The sequence below is a fragment of the Diadema antillarum genome, unplaced genomic scaffold (genome assembly GCF_040938485.1).
Source record: "Diadema antillarum isolate AM-2024a unplaced genomic scaffold, OU_Dant_1.0 scf00000020, whole genome shotgun sequence".
Lineage (NCBI taxonomy): Eukaryota > Metazoa > Echinodermata > Echinoidea > Diadematoida > Diadematidae > Diadema > Diadema antillarum.
Genome location: NW_027270909.1, coordinates 2,142,862 through 2,167,748, shown reverse-complemented (window position 1 = coordinate 2,167,748; position 24,887 = coordinate 2,142,862). Strand labels below are relative to the sequence as shown.

The following is a 24,887-nucleotide window of genomic DNA, read 5'->3' as shown; positions in this document are numbered from 1 at the left end:
TTTGTACAACTTCTTTGTATCTTTCCCACAATCCGTATAACTCTTTTTGAATGATATTGTAACTTAGCATCCTTAATCAAGGCATTTACACATCGCCTTTGTGCATGATACATCTGATTGTGAATCTCTAGTTTTGTGGACCTTGACTGTCTTTCTAACTGTCTGCGAAGCAGTTTTACTTGAACTATTTCTGGGGTATACCATTCAGTATTGGGGTGTATTGTGACCTTGATTCGTTTCTCAGGTGCCAACTTATCAAGGGTAGCAGTGAGTATTAAAGGTGTTATACAAATTCACTTCATCATCAACATTATTAACATGAGATCCAGCTGATATAAGAGATTTAACATGAGTATCAGCAACAAACTCTTGTGAGTTTAGAGATTACAAATTCCGTGTAACAACAAATGTTTTTTGATACAACGTTTAGGAAGGTTCAATTCACACATTATTGCTGAATGATCTGATATACCTTCCACAACACCAGTATTACAAAGTTGTACAGTGTAACCTTTATGAGTTATAAGCAGATCTGATACATGGCCTCGATTGTGAGTTGTCTCATTAATATGTTGAATCATATTAAAGGCTGACAATAATTCAGAGAACAACTTTGAATTCGAAGTTGATGAGTCCACAGGTATATTGAAATCACCTGCAATCAACAAGTCAGACGAGCAGAGAAGCTGTCTATCAAGAACATTAGAAAACTCATCCTAGAAAATCTGAAACTGTACTGAACTAGGCGGACGATATACATTGATGAAATGCAACGATTTCTGCATATAATTCAGAGTCATCTGAATCATTTCAAATGTTGTAACATTTGGGGAATCTATACGATTCTGACATCTAATTGACTTTTAAACAACACAGCTATTCCTCCTCCTCTTTTGCCAACTCTGGGAATGCGCTTGAATGTGAAGGCATGTGGTGTCAATTGACCAATCGGAGCAGCATCGTTAGGCGTAAGCCATGTTTCACAAATAGCAATAATGTCTAATTCATGATCAAGAATATAATCTACAAATTCAGCGGTTTTGTTCTTCAACGATCTTGCATTTAATATAGCAAATTTCAAATTCATACATGAAAAATCAGATTACACAAGTTTTCTTTCATGTAACAACTTCACAGTTTGATCCCTTTTTTGTCTTACTGATCTTTTACCTCTGTGAGTCTTTTTCACTCTGTTAATCTGTAGTGCAGTAATCACTGTGACAGTAAATGTCACATCATTAATCCTAAAAGGCACTTACAAGAAGGTTATTATTGCATGACATGGTTATTCTACAGGTAAATATCTATCAATCTGTCGATCTATCGTAGTTGTATTTAAAGTGTAATTCTAATGTGCTCTTGATATAAACCAACTTGAATACCTGTGTAAAAAAGGGTTAACGAAGTGTGCAGTGTATCTTGTGATATGTACAATAATACATAAGTCCGCTTGGTACACCTACGTGCATACTTTATATCACTATGTTCAGTGTACTTATTTCCAATGGATGAATATTGATATTGTGTAAGTATTATGGCAAAAGATACAAAAGAAACAGATAATGTTTTAGCGTAATTCATGAAATAGATATAACCTTGGCAACCGATTCTGCTTTAGACAGTAGGACAGCGACGGAAATTTGAGTCAGCGAAGTACATGTATATGTCATGAAACTTTGTATTTAAGTACATACATGCATTTGCATGACATGGGTTTGGTGTAATGGCGTTGTGAAAATGGCTGCTAAGGAAAATTCATGTCGGAGACTGTGTGTTTTCAATTCTACTCTGAATAACTTAAGTATCTTTATAAAGGTGATGTCTGTTGTTGGGAATTATCCAGATGGTTGTAGGCTCTGCGTGAGAGAGGCTAAATTACTCTTCTTCTTCTACTTCTGTTCATTCTGCATCCTTCAGTCCTAAAGATTACACTCGATCGACTTCGTACTAGAACTTTTCACCAGGTGATGTTCGTTAACCCCAAAATGAAGTAAGGTTTGTTGATTCCGAGGGTTAATTAATCCGGAAATTAAATAAGGTTCGTTGATTCCACGGGTTAAGTAATCCGAGAATTAAATAAGGTTCCTTGATTCCGAGGGTTAGCTAATCCGAAAATGAAATAAGGTTCATTGATTCCGAGGATCCGTTAATCCGAAGATGAAAAAAAGGTTCGTCAATTCCGAATGTTCGTTAATCCAAACATGAAATAAGGTTCGATGCTTCCGAGGGTTCGTTAATCCGAACATGAAATAGGGTTCGATGATTCCAAAGGTTCGTTAATCCGAACATGAAGTAGGATTTGTTGATTACGAAGGTTCGTTAATCCGAGTATGAAATAGGGTTTGTTGACTCCGAGGATTCATCAATCCGAAAATGAAAAAAGGTTCGTTGATTCCGATGATTCATTAATTCGAAAATGAAATAAGGTTCGTTGATTCCGAAGGTTCGTTAATCCGAAAATGAATAAGGTTCGTTGATTCCGAGGGTTTGTTTATCCGAAAATGAAATTAGGTTTGTTCATTCCGAGGGTTCAATAATCCGGAAATGTAATAAGGTTTGTTGATAAGGTTCGTCAGTACGGAAAAGAAAAGAATGTGCGTACTAATGAACCTTGGGAATTACAAACCTTATTTGATTTTCGGATTAACGAATCTTCAGAATAACAAACATCATTTCATTTTCAGATTAACACACCTTCGGAGTAACTGACATTATTACATCTTCGGATTTATGAACCTTCGGAATAACATACTGTACCCCCTTTTAACCTCCCTCAATGACATTCCCAACCCTTCGGATTGAAGGTTGTGTATCAAGAAAGCTAATAGATCACCCTCCCAAGTCACCTTCTCCATAATGTGGATACATATGCAAGCAAACGGCAAAGAAAAAAAAAATCGAAAATACGTCGTACACACAAACTGAGGTACTCACAAAGAATTTGCACACAAATACGTGCAATGAAATGATACATGTACCGTGGTCTGCCTCAGTGTTGGTGAAAGATATCTAATGTGGTATTATTTGAAATTTCTCTCCCTTGTCTTCGCTTTTGTCTTTTCATATCCTCATATCTTTGATGTTTTTGTTGTTTGCGACGAAAATTTCTAGGATATTCTTGATGAGATCGCAGACTCTCTCTCTCTCTCTCTCTCTCTCTCTCTCCATCTGTCTAAAAGAAAGTATCTTTTTCCCCTTTATCCGCATAAACCCTGGTCTCAGTTTATGTGGCACATCACTCAAAGGATGAAAAAAAAGAGAGAAAAAAAAAACTCGCAGCGACAAACACAAACTCTTCATCATTTCGTCAATTCCTCTTTCTGATACGCACGTAGCAACGATAAACGATCAATAAATGCGAACTTTCGGAATCAATTGGCCAGAGTTGATTCTCGGTCAGTACCTCTTTCCCGCGCAGTCATAACAAAGAAGCAATGTACAGAGTTAGATACACCAGTAAATAATGATAATGGAATGTTTGCAGTGGGTCAAATAGCAGACGACCGATCTCTCTGGTTCTCTGATAGCTTACAAACATTATATGGGCGGGAGTTTTGCCCTCAGTTGCTTCGATCGTTCAATTAGTTGCATTTTATTTATTCTAGTGAGGCCAGAAGACCTTCCGCTGTACTCTCTTCTGACCTTCTTTTAGGTTAATGCACTGCACCATTCTCTCGGAAAGAATGCTTGAGCTTGTGTGCACGTGATGTGCTTGTTTGTGCGTTCGCTGGAGACACCACCCGGCAGGGAATCCATGTTTATACACATAGTCATACTTTCTAACGCAAGTAATTTATAATGTATTTATTGCTTCACCTTCTAGCTTTGACCATTAAAGAAATACACACCTGCTAGGTCGACGACACAGACTAATGAAGGTTATACACAATGGCTGATAAAGTACAGCGATGGGTCGTGGATAAGACGTAATTATCATGTTAAAACTCGCCCACATTTTTGACTTTGTTGGTGGGATAAGGGGTATGAATCCTTAGTACATGTATCTTGTAAAACTTGCAAAAGCGAAGTCCACAGTTTATCTTAAAAATGAATGTCCAGCATTTGAAGTATATCTCCAATAAGGGCTAGTCATGAATTGGAAGACAAAAAAAGATGTATTTTATCTGATATAACTTCAGTCAGCTTCGCCTAAGTCAAATCCAAAGGAGCGCAGGAAATCTTACGGCTTACACAACAAAATTAACACATACGTACCCATATCCATCCCGGCAGACTTTGTTTTCAACTTAGCCAATTTTTCGATTCAGGCTAGGCTGATTATACTGTACAGTATATCATTATATGCGTGTGCGTACGTGCTTGTGCGTTGGCCTATAGAGGCGGGTAATCATTATGTTTGTCTTCATAATTCACAATAAGAAACAAAGCAACTACTTAAAGGACCAACAGAGGATGTGGACCAGGTACAGCACAGTCTGAATAAGAAGAGCAAAGTTTTAAAAGATTTGATCAAACTCGGATAAAGATTAAAGGGAAGTGATGGAATTGTGAAGTATCGATCTTTTTTTCAGAAACAAATCTTAAACAGTCAATATGAATATCTAAGTGACTTAGGCTGCGTTTATCAACTTTCCCCTGTTTAAACGGCTTTCCAAAGCCCTTTCCAAAGCCCTGTACTATTAATGTGCCGCTTGTTTTGTAAGAAGGGACGGCGAAAAGCAATTACCATCATAAAGACATATCTGCCTTTGAGAGTGACGAGTCATGATGCAATGCCACATGAATCAATTGTTTTCCTATCTGTGAGGCAGCTCCAGTTTAGCATAGGCCTATATTTCAAATATTTCTGAGTGGTGGCGCATGAGACTTTGGCTGCGTTTATGAACTTTCCCCTGTTTAAACGGCTTTCCAAAGCCGTTTCCAAAACGGCTTCCAAAATAGTTGCGTTTATCAACTCTTCGCGAATACGATAACTGGCCTGTCACTGCACAGCTGCATTGCACAATTCGACCCGAGGAGAAGAGGTCATATAAGGCGCGCATTGTTCGTAACTGCAGTACAATACTACAAAGCCGTTTCAAAACAGCTTTGCGTTTATCAACTTCAAAAGGCTTTTACAAACAGGTTTCTGAAAACCTGTTTGGGAAACCTGTTTGGAAAGCCACAAATTTTCGGCTTTCGAAAAGGCTTTCCGAAAGGGCTTTCAAAACAGCTTTGCGTTTATCAACTCCTAAAAATTCCTTGAAAGCTGTTTGGAAAACCTGTTTCTGTCGAGAAAAGGAGAGTTGATAAACGCACCCTTTCGAAAAGGCTTTCCGAAAGGGCTTTCAAAACAGCTTTGCGTTTATAAGCTCGTAAAAATTCCTTGAAAGCTGTTTGGAAAACCTGTTTCTGCCGAGAAAAGGAGTTGATAAACGCACCCCATGTTGAGGATGTCATCTTCTCACAACCTAGGCCTGTCATAGATGCGATAGTTTGTACCTGTACACAAATGTTAAGATTTCCTGGTTTGGTATCGTTTGTTTGTTTTTGTTTAAATCATTGTGCCCCAGGCTCACATCCACAATGTACATCCCATTGATCATTATTTTGAAATGATTCAGAAAGAAATAGTATAATGCTTTATTCTTTCATAGCAGAAAAAAAAAACATTTCATAAGTTGTTGTTTTTTTGTCAATCATTTGAAAGTTTTGAGGTGATAACACAATCAGCACACTCATTTACATATTCCTATCAAGTGTTCAAGAACTGTTTTGCAAAATCTGCCAAAATTTCATAAGTTCTCTGTTTTCAATCTTGGTGATTTCGATAACATTTTCCCTGTTCTGCTTGTAAATTCATTTGAGTGAACTTGTTCCTATGGCTTGCGTAGATTTGTTTAATTCTCGTCTAGATTTTGTTTTTGTATAGTTTTTCCTCAACATCACCAGGTCTCAAAAAAAAGTGTTTTTTAAACTCAAATTTTATTTTCACGCCACTTGGCAGAGTAGTTTCAGACACACACACACACACACACACACACACACACACACACACACACACACACACAACTGGAATTGATTAAAATATGGATGCCTTACTTCAAATCTACAATGTGCGATTAGGAATAACATGTTTTTATGCAACTTTCCAAGACATTTTTTTCCAAGGAAATCAATGCAAACACTATCAACAAGATGTATACAAAGACAATGTTTATTTCATTCTCTTCCATATGCAAAAATACCCCTGAATAAGCACATACATACACACCATACAAAATACAGTGACAATACAGTGTAATTCTATATCACAGAAATCTATGCATATTGCATTACTTGTAACTTAATGGAAACTAATACAATTATATACATATAACGCCAGGCATTTAATTTTTCCCACTGCATCGGACCCTTACATTCAAAGAATGTTGTATTCCTTCTTCTCCAGGCGAATGCTTAAAAGCCTACCAGACCAGTTGGTTGAATAGTTGTGATTTCATCACTGTGAAATGTATGTTATCACAAGAAAAAAAAAAACACATGAAAAATGAAGTCAGACACAGAACTATGACATTTACTTTGCAATAGATAAAGTAGTGTTAAATTGCTGCTGTGCTCAGATGCGTCTGTTTGGTCATAAATACTGCACAATACACACAACAGGCATTTTTGGGTTTTTCTTTTTTCCCCTTCCAGATGCACATTCAGACTCTTTACAGTAAGGGCACCTCTTCATCTGACCAAGACATGTCATTTATCCAGGGGCAGATCCAGGAATTCCGTAAAGAGGGGGCGCGTTTACAAAATTAAAGAGGGGGCGCACACACCCCTCCCCCCATTTTTTTCTTTTTATTTCTTTTGTTTCAACAAAAAATAAAGGGGGGCGTGCGCTGGTTGCGGTCCTCCCTGGATCAGCCCCTGATTTATCTTCAGCGTATATGTACTAGTATTATTACTTTTATGATGTGTTATGGCTCAAGTGAGCTAATAAAAAAAAAAAAGAAAAAAAAAAACCCTCACCTGTTACTGTTCATGCTTGCCTAACAAAAGTGTTTTGGTTTTAGTTGTTGCACCTTATTTTTTTAATCTATTTTTTCAATCAATAATGATTGGACGCAATTTCTCCTGTGTTTTTCTGTTATTTTGTTGGTTGGTTTTAAATCTTCATTTCTGTTAGTCAAACCTGTGGGTGTTCCTTTGTGTGCGGGCAGAACATATACAAACAACTACGAAAATTTGCATACATTGGTACTAATTTCATAAGTTTGCATACTTCTGTGTATATCTTGGAATGTACACAAACACAGACTTTGTTTTACATTGTGTAGAATTTTTCACTCTAATCCCAGTGACTCTACTTCACTGTCTCTTTTCTGACACAAGTGCTTGATGCTATATGAACTTTCCTGCATTCTCAGTACAAAATAACATAATGGCTATGACTATGAAGATATACATGTACATTGTTTCATGAGTCAGACACTTCACTTGTTTTAGTCTGAGAAATGAAAATAATCTCAGACGGTACGTTGAAGACAATTAGTTGCTACCAACTATTTTCTGAAGCTCTGAATGAACAACATAATGCTAATATGAAAGGTGGCTTACAGTCCATTCAATAGATGAAGTGTTTGTATACATTTTAGCAATTTATACACCTCAAAGAAAATAAAGTCAGCTCCACATAGAGATACTTAATGGTTCCACATCAGTTTTATTTCCTTTCAGGCACCCCTATGTTTAAAGGGACTGTACAGTACTGGTTGAGGTGAGGATTCAGCTTGTAACATTTTGCGAGATATTCAGAAACCACTCTATGAAATGTTTAAGAGCATACAATGCTAAGGGGAATCAAAAGTTATTTGAAGAAAATCGGTTTTGAAATGACTGAGATATCTAAAAACAAGGTAAAACAAAGAGATCCTAATAAATGTTGTGGACTGTCAATTTTATAAGAATTGCTTTTTTGGATGTCTCAGCCATTTTACGGTCAATTTTCATCAAATAAATGTTAAATCCTTCTTGAAATTACATGCTCTTTCATATTTCATAAGAGGTTTCTCATTACATCTTGTACCTCACCAAATTTTTTTATAAACCTGAATCCTCACCTCAACCAGTACTGTACAGTCCCTTTAATCCTTACTGACATCACAGACTGTTCCTAGCGGCAGACACGATACAACCATCATTTAGGGGTTTTTTTTATGCTAGATACTACCTTTACATAATAATACCTCACTCCCTTCTAATAATAATTGTAGTAAATCAATGTGAGAATCCCCAACACTTTTGTCCCCCTAAGGAATGTGTGTCCCTACGGAACATGTAGGCACACTGACAATGGTCCTTACACCTCATCTCACCAGAGGAGACTTCATAGTACAGCGTGTACATGTCCGACAGACCTGCGATGCGGTTGCCATGGCAACCAAGGTACTTGTGCGAGCTCCTGCAAAGTGTGCTACACGGATGCATTGTAAGAGCACATTCTGTGAAACTGAATGCAGAAAAGTACAGTTTTCCGTCCCTGTCCATGGGAGCTGACTATGAATCCTGCACAAAATATTAGCTGATATTAGCTGATCAAGTAACCTACGACTGCAACTGAGTCACTGAGTGATATTTAGAAACGAAACCCTGTCTCAATATTAATTTACTCACTGCCAAAATATCTGCTCTTCACCTAACTTTTTTTTTTTTTCAGGTCTGAAGCTTCACCTTGATTCTATTCTCAGGTAACCCCACAGATAGTACAGAACTATCCAGCAATTAGCCAAAGGGGGAAGGAAAATCTTTGGCTACGGTAGTACAGCGCCACAAAATAAAAACATGGGGGGTGGGGGGGGGACCTGATCATAGATTGAAAACAAAGCACAAATTGCACATTCATAGTGAATTTAATTTGAGCATTACAATAGTAATCAACAGGATGAGACACTCTCCGAACCAGTGAAGCAAGTCAAATAATCATCATCTCACCTGAGATAATGAACCACAGAAATAAAATTAAGCAGCTTATTTGAATGAGATTACAAACTGATAAGAAAGAATAATTTCCATGCATACATTGTATGTGTCAGTCTGTCACAACTGAAATCCTTGTTTTTGTGTCTCATTTTGTGACAGTCACTATTTCCTCTTCGTTTACCTAACTGACAAGCTGAAAGGAACAGAAATTAGGAACATAAATAAGCTGGAAGTCAAATACTTGACTACTACAAAAACCCAACTGATTTTCAGTTGTCTTAAAAACAATTTTGTTTGATTGACAACAATCCACAATCTTGATCTAAGTGAAAGGACAGTAAACATTTTGTACAAATGTGTTACAAGTCCATAAAATGCCAACGGAATGAAAACATTTAGAATTAGGAAACCAGTTGACACATCATGCATCTAATGGAGTTAGCAGAATTTCATTTGAAATCAAAATACAGAAGAAAGAACAAAGTGTTGATGTAACTACACATTCCACACAAACATTTGACAAGACATGCCTAACCAGCTAAGGAGAAAGTGCTCAACTCACTGGGCTACAATGGTACATCAGAAATGGTTTGAATAGTTTGAAGCTGGAAGAGCATTCAAAGACCCCGTTTACAGTGCGAGGCTCGGCCGCGGCTTGGCCGTGGCCGTGCCCAGCCCCGCTTCAGTGTAAACGCACAAAAGGCCAAATGCGGGGCCAAAATTGGCCTCGCATTTGGCCTCGCTCTGGAGGTGGTCTCGGCTGCGGCCGAGCCGCGGCCGAGCCCGGCCTTTTCTCAGTGTAAAAGTAAACTGGGCCAAATGCGCGGCCAATTTTAGTCTGGCTTCCAAACCCTCTGCCTGTACCATTTCGCTGTTCAGGATATTAACCCCATCAACGTCGAAAACTTGTATAGTTTAAGGTGGTTTTGTCCTATAAAGGATTTTTTCCTTCGGCAAAGGCCTTTGCCCGAACAGCGACTTGGAATTCATTGGACAGCTATGGAATTCATTTGGCAAAGGGTTTGAAATCCACACAATACCAAATTGCATTTGTTTACAAGCAGAGCGCCACTACGACAAAATATTGAAAGGTTTGAATCAAAAGCGCGGCCGAGCCCGGCAGTGTAAACGGACGAAATTGCGGAGCCCGGCCTCGCAATTGAGGCTGGGCTCGGCCGCGGCTCGGCCCGGCCGCGGCTCGGCCCAGCCCTGCACTGTAAACGGGGTCAAAGTCATTTAGGTGCTTTGAGAGGGAATACAATAACTGCATGTCACAGGTGGTTGAAGTATACTTAGTATGATATTGCACTAGTTAGCACTACTAGTGTGTACTTTGCAGGTGACACTGATCTACTGTATGTAATGAAATAAGATTTGGATTGAATGACACACAAGAAAACTATTGCATACACTTAATAAATAAAAAACAAAACAAAAAATATACACAACCAAATTCTGAATTAGCTTTAACGTCTATAAGGGAACAAATATATACATAACATGTTTCATCCCTGGCTTCGTCTTACCGATGAGGACTAAATTTCAAGTCTTTGCAGATACTCAGTGCCAGGGTTTTGTCAAGGTTACACAGATACAAGAATCAACAATATACCAGTCCAGTATCCACTTTGTGTCATACCAAAATGAACAACACAACACCTACATGCACACATGTATATGGCTTGCCAATGATAAGATTGTGGTAGGATCACATCCCCGCTCCCCTAAACCCATTGAGGATGAGTCCCGAGTATACTCGGGACCCATTGAGGATGAGTCCCGAGTATACTCGGGCATGGGTCTACGGGAAATGCATGTTGTAGCAATATCAGTCCGTCCTCAACGGGTTAAAAGGCCTTATCACAAGATCGAAATAGGTGTCAAGATAGCCAGATTAACAGCAACAACAGTAAAAAAGAAAAAGGAAAAAAGGGAAAAGTATTGCTCCGTTATCTGATTGCAAATTCTGCTTGTTGTATAATATAAACAACCTTCATGCAAAAGATTCCTATCTTAACTTATTCACAACAGGAAGTGAAATTAAAGTCATCTTCCACAAAATAATAATTCTTTTCATTCCTTTGCTGTATGGATGCTTTTTACCTATATGCCATTCTACTTTTTCATCATGCAAATCTTTCCCAGTTACCCCAACAACAAAGCCAATGCAGTGTCAAGTTGATCGGTCAAAAATAAAGACATTTAATGTGATGTTCATCTTGGCTGACATTCAAAAAGGACAAGAGACAGACATACATACATACATACAGACAGGCAGACAGACAGACAGAGAGACGTAAACCTGAATTCACATTCATCACTAATTTTTCTCTCTGAGAAGATGCCTCTAGCAATCCGATATCCATATTACATAAATAGATTTAGCCCTGATGCACAAAATGTGTACTAGATGATGTATGTGGTTAATGTGCCTGAGTATGCAAATATTACCTGTCTAGGCATCTGTTAAACAACAGGGAGTACAGAATACTCAGAAGTATACCATGAGCTGGGACAATTATGTTGTAAAACACTTTCTGTTTAAGCTCATATTTCTTTCTTTAATGGAAAGTGTAAACATTTCAAAGGGAGAAAAGTCCTTTTCTGATATATGATTACTGAGTGCACATAAATGCATGTGAGTTAACATAGTAACTTGCAAGAATGTTTCTCCAAGCCACCTATGAAGTGATGGTGGGCTGGGTGGGTGAGCGGGGCGCCCTCAGTGGGTCTGCTGGAGAAAGCTGATGGCTGGCAAGAGAGGCTGGTTGAAGGAAGGGTTGAAGGATGACATCGCTTCCCGCAGTGAGACCGTCAAGTCAAGCAGCCTGTTGGGAGGAGGGGGAAGAGGAGGAGGAGGAGGAGGAGGAGGAGGAGGAGGAGGAGGAGGAAGAGGAGGAGGAGGAGGAAGAAGAAGAATACAGGGAAGAAGAGGAGGAGGAGGAAGAGGAAAAGGAAGAGGAGAGGGGAGGAGGAGGAAAAAGAAGAGGACGGAGAAGAGGAAAAGGAGGAGGAGGAAGAGGAGGAGGAAGAGGAAGAAGAATAGAAAGAACAAGAGGAGGAGGAAGAGGAAGAGGGAGAGGAAGACAGAGGATGAGGAGGAAGAAGAGGAGGAGAAGGAAGGAAAGAGAGGAGGAGATGGAAGAGAAGGAGGAGAAGGAGAAGGAGAAGGACGAGGAGGAGAAGGAAGAATAGGGAGGTGGAGGAAAAGGATGATGATGATGAGGAGGTGGTGGTAGAGGAAAGAAGCAAGAGATGGAGAAATGTTGTCACATATCAACTGGAGAGGAATTCTAAACCAGCTAGTTGACATCCATCCATTGCTACAGATATCCCAACATGGAGGAATCAACTTAAAATGACCTCCCAAGGATCAGATAACCCGAGACATGCTCATGTGAAAGGCTGGATGCCATTTGATGGTTCTTACCACTTTAAGTGTGGGCGGTGAAAGAAAAGCTCTGGTCAGTTATAAAGATAGCGAGAATAAAGGGGGTCACTTGATACTGCTTTCAAGAACATATTCATCAAGCACATTAGAAGATATTTTTAGTTGTTCGCTAGAATTCCTGAAAGTGGTTTTAAAGCATTAATACACTTTAAGTTTTGTGAAGTATGATAAAAGTCTACGTTATCACAACAGACTATTCGAAATGCATTCTAAAAGACTGATTACACATTCAATATCTTGCAAGAACATGGAAAACAGTTAAAAGGGATGAATTCTAAAACTATACAACACTAACAGACAAAACACAAATACTACTCAAAGCTTGTAATATGGATTGCAATCTATGATGAATTGTGCATCGTTTGCATGTGAGTGTGCCATGTGAGTTTTATTCTGTTTGTGTTCTGAAGTCTTCATGGATAGTAAGTGAGAAATTGCTCATTAAGATGAATTTGGACCCTCTACCATTCTCTTTTTAACAAAATCTTGAATTTGTTTCGTGATCTGTGACCACATCTCCTTAAGGACATGGTGATAGAAAATGGGTGATGGATATATCTCTCCCTCTCTACCTCTATAGGATTTTTTGACACAACCTCCTTATTTTGAAAAATATACTCAGCACTGAATAAAAAAAAGAAGAAGACAAATTGAAGACACACACACCAAAAAAATCATATACTGGTTTTAAACTGGTCACACTGCACGTACTACTCATGCTAAACAAATTTCTGAATAGTATCTTTCTTTTCATTTTTGAAGATTCTCTCTATTTTCCTAGAAAAAGATACATTTAATAATATTATAAAAAGTAACATAACACAATTATTTGATACTGTGCCCATGGCAAACTGTAATCTGCAGATAGAATTTATGGAGAACTAGGTAGGGCTGCAAAAAGAAGGCTGCTATTTTTCATCCCTAGCTAACAAGATTCTGGAATCCCCATAGATTCTAAACAAGATCGACCATGCTCCCCTGGGAAATGGATAGCGAACCTTGTAAAGTCACTTGCCTGCAGATACCAGATAAAGCAACACTCTGGAAGAAAATTGTGGAATAACCACACCCAAGAGAAAACAGGTTGATTTCTTACATTAATTACAAATGGAAAGGATACTGAGTTCAGCCATAATTTGCTTTTGCACCCGTATTTTCTTTAGAATAATTATGATGCTGTGACAATGCCAGCCACTCTCTTTAGAGCAAGCTAGACAACGAACAAATAAAAACAAGTTCATACAGAAAACAAATCAAAACAAACAAATTTCCATGAAAGAACATAATACTTTATGACAATATATCCTCTCAGATTGGCAGCAAAAAACAAACAAACAAATAAACAAAACAAACAAACAAACAAACAACCTTAAAAAACTTTGCCCTCAATTTCACATGTATCCCTCTATTAATTTTCGCATCTTCAATTTACCAACTCATTGGGCCTCAAGGAAGTAGTTAATCAGCCATGCAACTCTCACATGATGACGATGATGAAAATATGATACACTGATGAGGGGTCACCGAGGCAAAACTAAGCCCATTTCTTTGCAACAACCCAAATATAGCTCTGCCTGCTCACGGTGATATGCCACATAAAGCGAGATATCAGATGACAAGAAGTGAGTCTCACCATGTCTTGTACTCGTCTGGTAGGTGGGGCACAGAGTCACCCTCCCCTGTAAGCTCAAGGGCTGCCTTCATCTTCTTGAACATCCCCTCAATGTTGCTGCGGTAGCTCAGTAGTGCCTTCACATTTCCCAGCTGATTCAGTGATTGCTGCAGATGTAATTACAACAAGTTACCAACCTGTCTTTACAAATGCTTACAAACATTTTCTCAGGGTACATTTCCTTCCTATACTCATACTTTCTTCTTTCTCTTCCTCATCATAAGGATAAAAAGATTGACAGACAAAAACAAGGCAAGTGCCAAAATGTGTCTCGCCCATTCGCGTAGAAGAAAATAACATTTTTCTAAATCCCAGAAGTTCATTGACCCTGCCTATGACCTTTGACCTTCTGGTGACCTTCAACTCCCCAAGGGACAACATAAAATGTGACTCTGCACCTCAAAACAAACAAAAAGTCGCCAGACATGAATTTTTAGCTAAGAACATATTCTGAAAGAGCAGACTTTAAGCTTTAAAATGATGTATAACTCAAATCAAATGGACTCTCCTAACCTATCTTAATATTGGAAAGAAAGCACAAACTCAGGAAAAGTGTGAACTGAGACAAGAGGCTCTGAAGTATAGTGTCTATTCAAGCGCTTAATCTTTACCAAACCGTGCTGGCTGTGCGATGAATGGGACAAAAAACAGGAAGTAAACCACCAGAGTAACAACAATGAAGGGATTATCAGATTAAACTGAAATTAAGCATGCCTTATTAACACATTCTGTCCATAATTAATGCCGACTTTCAAAGCAGTAGCACTATCCTTTCAAAAGTTATTAGAGTTGAAAGTGAAGAGTGTGGACAAGGATTTTTCAGAAATGAAAAAGGGATTCTAAAGGCACACATAATCACACTATTCTACCAAAAATGTTCGAGATAAACTGCTAAAAAAACACACTTTCCTGCCCGTTTTATGATACCAAATTTTTGCATAATGTAAAAGAAGACCCGCTCTTTCAGAAAATATGAAAAGTCAAGTTCGGCTAGGTTGACCCAGTTCACTTATTTTCAGTCCTCACGCAAAATCAGTGTGTGCGACTTTATGTTCGTTTTGAGGTGCATGGTCACAAATAGAAAGGTATACAATACATTGAGAAAGAAAAAGTTTTAAAAAGAGTCAGACGAATGCTGTAATAGATGAATGCAGATAAACATATGGAAGATAACTGATGTACACATGTATGGAAATAAAGACAACTTCACACACACACACACACACACACACACACACACACACACACACACACACACACACACATGGTACATATAGAAATAATGAGACAACATCAGCTACATTATTACATGCAGGGCAAACATGAAGGTTGCACATCTGTATGTAATATAGAAAAATGAATGTGCCCACGGAAACTATCTGAGCAATGCTCCAGACAGCAGTGAACATGCCTAGCCCGAAAAAAACAAAACAGAACAAAAACATGATGCACTGTGGAAAAACAAATATACAAAAATGTACCCATTAATACAGAGTCAAATCAGGGATTAGAGATCAAATCTTTAGTCCATGCCAAAGTGCAAGCAATAGACCAATGCCAGAGATGACTGAAAATAACTTCTTGTCCTTAAAGGTATAGTTTACCATTGGGAGCAGTGATTTTTAAAAAAAAATGTTCGAGTTATCACATATTTGATGCATATTAATGTGCAGGTCAGTTGTATCACAAAACATCCCACCATATAAAAATTTTGCAATAGAGCCTCAAATATAAGGAGATATCACTATCTTTTGCACTAAACCATAACTGTAAGTGGTTTAGTTTAGAAACAATTTTATTATAACTACTTTTCACATTCTGTATTGAAACAATACTTAACACTGATTGTAATGATAGAAATTTTTACACTGGTTGTTTCTATCCCTATAACTCACATTTTAGACCTATTCTGAGGCACTAAAGCTGGATTTTTGCTTCATCTGCATTTGGTAAAAAATGCCTTTAAAATGACAAAGACAAAATAATCAATCCTCAGAGAAAGCTGGCCATGATGGGTGGCAAGGTATGTCAGTCCGAGAGAAATCTGTGCAGAAAGCAGGTTGATAGATGAGCCAACCCATTACAGCATTAATCTAGATCAGCGGTGACCTTGGAATGGACTCAGCGAAAGGAATCCGAGAGGGAAATAGATAACTCATTTTATTTCGGTGGATGGATTAGAGCTAACCCTGTGATGGATGATAGAAACACGTGAGACCTACGGCTGGTATCCTCTTCCATTCACTGACATCAATTTTGATTTATTTCCAGCATTCAATCGTAAGATATGATGAAAACACAAAAACAAAAACAAGGAGGCGCTAACATGCTGGACTGCTGGCATTCTGAACCAAAATCTCCTAACATAGAAATCATCAGCAAAGGTCAAAAAAGTGCTTACTGTACTGAACGATACTTGCATAATTAAAGTGACCCAAGTATGCGTTTTGGGTCAATTTTTTTCAATTTTTCCTCATACATCCCTCTTCTAATTTCTCTAATTCAGAAGTCTGGAAGAGTATCATAAAGTGCAGTGAAATAAGTCTTGTTTTACTGTTTTTGAAAATCTCTCTGACATTGATATTTCCCCATTATTGCTCATGATTAACAAAAAAAGTGTGCTTTAACTTTTCAAACCTGACAGAAGCAAAATTGATACTTAGTAATATTCATGAATAAAATGCATTTCAAGATTTCAGATCCATTTCTAAAGTATGAGCCAATGCACTTTTAAAAGTGAACCCTACACTTCAAAGCATCTTATCTCATTGCCATTAGGCAAAAAAAAAAAATTGTTGTATTGGCGTAACCCGCCCGACCCTAAAAAAAACCCCGACCCTGAACTTTTCAAGAAAAAAGAAAAAAAAGGAAATACATCGTTTTTACCGAGAGAGGGCGTGATACGGGTTTGCGAATTATCAAAAACAACAACAACAACAACAGCTGGTGTCCGAAAATGGCCGCGCAATACAGCGTGTCGGGGACCGGCAAGTCCGTTTAGAAGATTTTATTTAATATTATTCGGAGAATCGATTTGTCTGTGGCGCTGGGTGATTTAGCCCAGGAATTTGTTCGTTCGTATTCTGACCGGTATGTCGTGACGGCTTTCAAACCGGTGATATAACAAACTTTGGATGCAACAGACCCTCTCTATCGAATGGGGTTTTCTTAAATATGAGTTTTACACGTAAAACACAGGTAGCAAAAAAAAAAGAAAAAAAAAATCCGCCCGCCCGACCCTATTTGAAAATCTCATGTTACGCCAATACAACATTTTTTTTTTTGGCCTTATTGGCAGAATTCAAATCATTTTATCTGGTAAGTTTTTGCTCATTTTGTGATGTGAGGTCATGCATATTGTACACGCTCATGTCTACAACACAATACACACAAGAATCTCCTATAATATAAACCAAACATGGAGTCCATGAAGGAAAAGTAAAATAAAAAATAGGAAATTGTCACTCAAATCAATACCAAGAGAATTCTAAACAGAGCAATGACTTTGTCAGTAATACACAAATTTTGAAAGAAAACAGAAATCACTCTTTCATCGTTAGCCAAGGTTACACATAGGCAAATTTTTGTAAAAGTTTATGTTCCTGAAGTTTTGCTAGTGTGACTGCAAACTTCACACATACTTCTTGTGAAATCTCACATGCAAACTAATGCTTGTAACGTTTGCACGTGACCAGCCTGTTTTCGGTGCCTCCGAACCAGTGACCCTAACTTTGAGAACTGAAACTTTGAGAAGTTTGTCTGTCAATTTGAATGGACAAGCAAACTTACAAGAGTTCTCGAAAAGTTACATTCAAGAAGTTTTGCTAGTGTGACCACAGTTTTGGTTTAGAACTTGGTGGCTGCTGCATTTTTCATCCGCATGTAAGCACAAGATTAAAGGCAGAGGGGTGACGGTTGAGGTGTGAGTTTTCTTCAATTTGTCTCCCTCAACAAATTAAATGTCGGAAAACATGTTTGTTAAATAAGATCAGCAGTTGCAATCTTACAAATTTCATGTGTCGAGGGAGACAGACTGAAGAAAACTCATGGTACGTCTATATCCTCATGTCTTTGTCATTTTTTTTGTGTGTGTTTGTTTTCTTTCATTTTCTTCTCCAAAACAAAAGCTGATGATAGATATCATACTCACATATAAAAGAGCCACCTGGTGGGCCAAATACTTGTGGTTGTTTAACTTCTGGACATCGTGATGGAGCTGTTTGCAGAGGACGTTGACCTGGTTGACGACAGCAAGGTGTGCGAGGTAACCTGGGGAAGGTAGGGTAGTTTGATTGATTGGTAACCCCTGAACACTTGAAGAATTATTCATAAAAACAGACACCCTCATAAAAAAAGAGAAAAAAAAAAGATTATGAAGAAAGACCTAGCTCGAAAGAAACAAATTTTTGCTTCTGTCATTTAGTAAGTGTGTTCAATATATCATGTTGTATCAAGTTGGGAATTCGCTCACTTTGATATTGAAACGGATTACACTAGATTCTCATTATGGTCACAAAATACATCATATATCCAGGATGATGATGATAGAGAAAAAAGAATGTGGTACTGACCATCCATTGGACCCTTCTTTGGAGCTTGACCTTGTACTGGGACACCAGCAATATAATGGGTTGCCCTGGGATACAGAGTGGCTAGTCCCGTCTCTTCAAGGTATTTCTGTATTAAAGAAGATAAACCAGTGGTGGTGATAAGAGTTGGTACTCTTTGATCTTATATACCCTGGATAAACTCTTTGATGCATTAACCCCTTGAGGACAAGTCCCGAGAATACTCGGGCAGGTGTCTACGTGAAATGTGTCTTATCGCAAAATCAGTATGTCCTCAATGGGTTAACACTGTTTTTACATGGCTCTGTCTTTTCTTTACCCAATGCTGTCATGCATCACTCTAATTTCCTGGGATCAATGGTAAAACAACAACAACAACAACAACAAAATGAACAAAAGAAACAAAAAAAAAACCTAATAGAAGAAAAACAGTGTCTCTCAACATTATACGGTGTAAGATCTCAATACCATGGTAGGGCCTTACACTGTATCTGCCAAAGCCATTTACTGATGATGTGACAAACGGTGCAACCTATAATTGATCCTAATGTCAAAATGTCAAGTCATTCCAAGAACTCTCATTTCATGTGTGCTGTGGAACCTGGTCTTGCACCATCAGTAGATGGAGCTGTTTCAATCAAGAAACAACCTAAAGGTGAGTGCCAAAAAGACTGCTTGAAGGGAGGTAGTTCAGATGAGTTTATACGAGTTCATATATCATTCTTCAAAGATACATAATGTTATAGAGCAGTGTTAAATGTTTCACAGAATATTCTTCAGATTCTGCAGACTCTCACATGCGCACAGACATACATTATGTATGTCTGGGTGAGATGATGCTAACTGGGAAGGAGGTGCTGTGTCATTGAACGAAACATCTCTCATTTGCCTTACAACCCCAGGCAAAGATCACAAAGTACTTATCCAAGACCTTGAACAGAGCTCCCTGACTTTTGAGCAGTTTTCAAGTTCTTATCCTGCATTCCCTTCAGCACATCCAGGGCCTTTCTATCTTCCTATTCAATAATAGATGTCTCAAGTCAGGCTGTAAAGAAATGGGTACTGTGCAATCCTATTATCGCTGATGGAAACTCATTTTAGCTTGAGGAAATTATCTAATGTCACAGGCAATGGGTTAGAAATTCATGCATTATGGTGAAGTTTGTAGGTGCTTATAATTGGGAGAGGGAGGGGTGGCAGGGACATGGAAAAGATTGAACGCTAACAATCAAAGCTTCACATGATACAGGTACGTATTAACCCGCTGAGGACAAGTCCCGAGTATACGAGTATACTCGAGCATGTGTCTATGGGAAATGTGTGTTATAGCCAAATCAATCCGTCCTCAATGGGTGTACAGGTACTTGGAGGAATTAAAACAAGTTTTACCGTATCAGAGCAATTACACTGTTCCACTGCCTCGGTGTACAATGTTTGTACTTTACTGTGTATGAATGAATGGAAAAAACCCCACAAACAAACAAATACCAGCAAAAAATGGTAGAAATACTGTAAGCACTTTGACATACATATGTTCCACTGTTACCCAGCTGATCCTTCCCTTCAGGCAAAGATTCAACCAAAGTCTAGACTTAATCAAGGATTGGAGCAAATGGCGATATTCGACCAATCAGACGCAGCTCGCATCATCCCCTTTGGGCGAGGGAACCAGCAGCAAACCAGAGGGGACACTTCCCTCCATGCCACTGACACCACAACTCAGCCGTTCCCATGGCAACCGGAGAATGCGATACTTTGGGCCAATCCTCGGGAGGATGGGGGATTGCCACAGAGGAGGACGGGGAATTGCCACAAACGGGGATGTGGGGTTTAAAGAACAGACACTGAAAGGGGGTCAAGTTTGCGAGGAGAGTAGGGGCTTTACCCGTTTTGGTAGTTTACTGCCGTTTTTGCTTGAGCTACAGCGTACCTGTAGGCAATGTTGGTATACCAGGAAAAGTACGACTATCAAGTGACGTGTACACCTTATGTGATAAGCAGGAAAGGACTCATGTTTCATGTACTCTCCTTACTTCATTCTATCAAATTTCATCCAAATACAGAATTTGGTGTCAGATGAGAAGGAAGCAGACTTCAACTCAGCTGCCCTAGCAAAAAAGAAAGAAGAAGAAGAAGAAGAAAAAAACAAGGTCTTCCCCAGTAGGGCAATAAAACTGAGAGTTCATATTGTTTTCCAATAGTAGCAGAATATTGTGGTGAGCCTTAAAAGTATGCAGTAAACTTTTCTTCTTTCTTTTTTAAAAGAAAACCCAACTTTCTCTTCATTTGTATGTATAATGAGTAATCATATTGGTATTACCCATGTGTGTGTTTACCTTTCTCTACAACAATTCCCCTTTCACTCAATCAGCATGTGGACTGTTTTTATTTGGGACAATGTTGATATAATGTGTCTCTCAGGAACTCAACAATGTCCTGAAAAGTAGTCTATATCTGTATAGAGTAAAGTAAAATATTTTCGCTGCACAAAATAGGAGCTGACCGCCTTCTTTGCGGCACGAAATTTTTCATGAATTGCCACTGGCATTCAATGCATAAAGTGTAAACAGGAACATTCACGTGCACTTTAATCTTGCAAATCTTGGCTCTCACAAAATTGTCGAAATTAAAATTCACACAAACATTACTGGTTTTGCAATACTATACATGTACATTATCATATTCTGACACTATGTTGGATCCTAATCCTCAGAGTGATCTAAGTTGGCCCAATCTGACATAGTGTGTCTGTCAGAAGAATTCAGGTATTGTGAGACTCTTTTCCAATACCTACAACAGGTTTGTATAATTCTCACAGTTCACAATCAGCAAAATGTTAGCTTATATTAACCTGTTATCTGTGGGAACCTGGTGGTCTGCATATGTGACCGTGCACCTCAAAACGAACATAAAGTCGCACACACTGATTTTGCGTGAGGACTGAAAATAAGTGAAATGGGTCAACCTAGCCGAACTTGACTTTTTCACATTTTCTGAAAGAGCGGGTCTTCTTTTACATCATGCTAAAATTTGGTATCATTAAACGGGCAGGATAGTGTGTTTTTTAGCAGTTTATCTCGAACATTTTCGGTAGAATAGTGTGATTAGGTGTGTCTTTAGAATCCCTTTTGCATTTCTGAAAAACCTTGTCCACACTCTTCACTTTCAACTCTAATAACTTTTGAAAGGATAGTGCTACCGAATTGAAAGTTGGCATTGATTATGGGCAGAATGTGTTAATGAGGCATGCTTAATTTCAGTTTAATCTGATAATCCCTTTATTGTTGTTAGTCTGGTGGTTTACTTCCTGTTTTTTGTCCCATTCATCGCACGGCAAGCACGGTTTGGTAAAGATTAAGCGCTTGAATAGACACTGCACTTCAGAGCTTCTTTTCTCAGTTCACACTTTTCCTGAGTTTGTGCTTTCTTTCCAATATTTAGATAGGTTAGGAGAGTCCATTTGATTTGAGTTATACATCATTTTAAAGCTTAAAGTCTGCTCTTTCAGAATATGGTCTTAACTAAAAATTCATGTCTGGCGACTTCTTGTTTGTTTTGAGGTGCAGGGTCACATATTAAGCCTATGGGGATTTCGGAATTCAGTATGGAATGGGTTAACAATATCGATTTCCTTCTAAAAGGGGCAGGGGTTTGAAAAGTGCAGATTGGAGTATTACACACTGCAAAGCAGCAGGATGGAAAATCTACTTCTGTATTATACAGAAATCTACCTTAGATCTGAACCCACTTTACTATCACATCACAGCGGGGTATGGTCAGATGCAATTAATATCCCTGGATGTTGTTTAACCCGTTGAGGACTAGTCAGAGTATAATCTGGCAAGTTTCTACGGGAAATGTGTGTTGTAGCAAAATCGGCCCGTCCTCAATGGGTTAACAAAGTCTGGTTAACCTCACGGTCCGAACTTCTTTCATGCTGTCAGTAATATAAAGATAACAATAATAATGATAATAATAACAATAATAAAAATGATAATAAAACTAACAATAATGACCATGATATAATGCTATTGATGATGATAGAATAATGATCATACAATGCACAATTCTTCACTGTAAAGGGTTACAGGGTAAAGGCTAATGGTAGTCCTTGTAAAACAAATGAACTGAAAACATATAGAACAACACACAGGCAAGAGGTTTAGCAAAGACAAATATTCCCTTTTGATATTCATACCAGACATTAGACAACAGATTATTAGATTTTCATCCCATGTTTTTTTGTAGATTGTGTCAATGTTATTTGAAGGCCCAGTGTGCTGGTATGCTTACAAAGAATTCAACATCAATAGACATTGGCTCTCTCTCTGCAGTGTCAATGCACGCAACTCGATTCATGTGTGCCTGCATACTTTTTACGGAAGACATGTACTTAATAGTGTGTGTGTATTAATGTATGCGCCAGTATTAAATTACACACTGGGTAAAAGACTTTGCAAAGAAATCTATAGCACAAGCTTGCCAAATTCAGCAAGCACTGCAAAAAACACCCTATACACCATGACAACCAGACAACTCTAAGAGTGCAATGTACTGGGCTCTTATCTTTGTTAGAAGCAGTTTGCAATTATGCACTGCATGATTTCATGCACACTACACTTAACCAAAAGTCGCTCAGTCCCTGCACAAATTCTTACTGCAAATGAAAATGGCTGGTAAAAGCTAGTCACTATGTGCCCAGGTAGCTTTGGCATAAAGTATACATAATACCAGGCCTGAGAGGTTCTAGTTAAAATTATGTGCAGGAGGTGACTTCAATAGCACTATTTTCTGAGGGGCACATATCAGCCCTGAAGAAAATAATGCCATTTAAGTCACCAAAGGCACATAGTTTAACTGGTGCCTCCGACAATGGCATGGTATATTATTTGTTTTATATCCCTCACAGACTATTTCAAGAGTAACAGCAAAGTAAGTGGGATTTACTCCCTGTTTACAGCTCGCAGTTGACTGATCACCCAAAGTTATTTCTTCTATGCATAGACTCACGAACTTACACACATATCAAAAGTGTGTATACACATCTGCACTACACGATACCTATTCATTTGTATGTGAAAACCTAACCTGTCTTTTTGCGTAGGGAAGACGCCATATTGGTGGAAAAACAGTACTGTATTAATGTCTAAGCAATGAGCAGGATACTTTTCATTGTCTCATACACTTGAATACGTGCCTCTGAGTGGAATATTTAGCAAATTACCAGCAGGAGATATATACTGTATATATATCCCCATAAACGTATATATATTTTTACTATTTCCCTCGAAGTCGCACACGCTGATTTTGCGTGAGGACTGAAAATATGCGAAATGGTTCAACCTAGCCGAACTTGACTTTTTCATATTTTCTGAAAGAGTTAGTCGTCTTTTACATTATGCTAAAATTTGGGATCATAAAACGGGCAGGAAAGTGTGTTTTTTTAGCAGTTTTTTAACATTTTTGGTAGAATAGTGTGATTAAGTGTGTCTTTAGAGTCCCCTTTTCATTTCTGAAAACCTTGTACACACCCTTCACTTTCAACTCTAATAACTTTTGAAAGAATAATGCTACTGCTTTGAAAGTCGGCATTAATTATGGACAGAATGTGTTATTAGGCATTTTCACATCAGCCCGATGCTTCGAAATAGCGCGCTATTTTCTGACTTGGGAAATTAAAAAATATCTCGAGCTTGGATTTTTATCAGGCTGATGTGAAAAAGCCTAATGAGGCATGGTCAATTTCAATCTAATCTGATAATCCCTTTTTTGTTGTTACTCAGGTGGTTTGCTTCCTGTTTTTTGTCCCATTCATCACACAGCCAGCATGGCTTGGTGAAGATTAAGCGCTTGAATAGACACTGTACTTCAGAGCCTCTTTTCTCAGTTCATACTTTTCCTGAGTTTGAGCTTTCTTTCCAGTATTTAGATAGGTTACGAGAGTCCATTTGATTTGAGTTATACATCATTTTAAAGCTTTAAGTCTGCTCTTTCAGAATATGGTCTCAACTAAAAATATATGTCTGGTGACTTTTTGTTTGTTTTGTGGTGCAGTGTCACATTTGTGAGAGGTATAAACCAAATATACCACGCACTGAGAGTATAGGGTACTATACAGCGAGTGTCATCACGGTATAGCATGCTTTTAAAACCATTTAGAAAGGTATTTTGTTTTCTTCATCATCAACATCATAGCAATGTTATGTTTGGCAACATGACACGATGTAGGCCATTCACTAAAAAGGATTTTATTAATGAGGGATATAATATTGGGTATCTTTAT

General features: G+C 38.3%; 1 protein-coding gene across 1 annotated transcript; it reads right to left on the bottom strand.

Moving 5' to 3' along the window:
• Positions 1-11,623: 11,623 nt before the first annotated feature.
• LOC139728929 (uncharacterized) lies at positions 11,624-18,689 on the bottom strand. Its single transcript, XM_071639860.1, has 4 exons — positions 18,608-18,689; positions 18,187-18,305; positions 13,998-14,143; positions 11,624-11,741 (listed from the first exon to the last, which is right to left on the bottom strand). Exons 1-4 carry the CDS (start codon positions 18,612-18,614, stop codon positions 11,636-11,638), a joined length of 378 nt encoding a protein of 125 aa, XP_071495961.1. The 5' UTR covers positions 18,615-18,689; the 3' UTR covers positions 11,624-11,635.
• Between the last annotated feature and the right edge of the window lie 6,198 nt (positions 18,690-24,887).

Coding starts and splice junctions, on each gene's coding strand:
- LOC139728929 (XM_071639860.1), bottom strand. Junction 14,144..18,186: donor ACCAGGTGGCTCTTTTATAT/GTGAGTATGATA, acceptor TTACATCTGCAG/CAATCACTGAATCAGCTGGG. Junction 11,742..13,997: donor CCAGACGAGTACAAGACATG/GTGAGACTCACT, acceptor TCCTCCCAACAG/GCTGCTTGACTTGACGGTCT.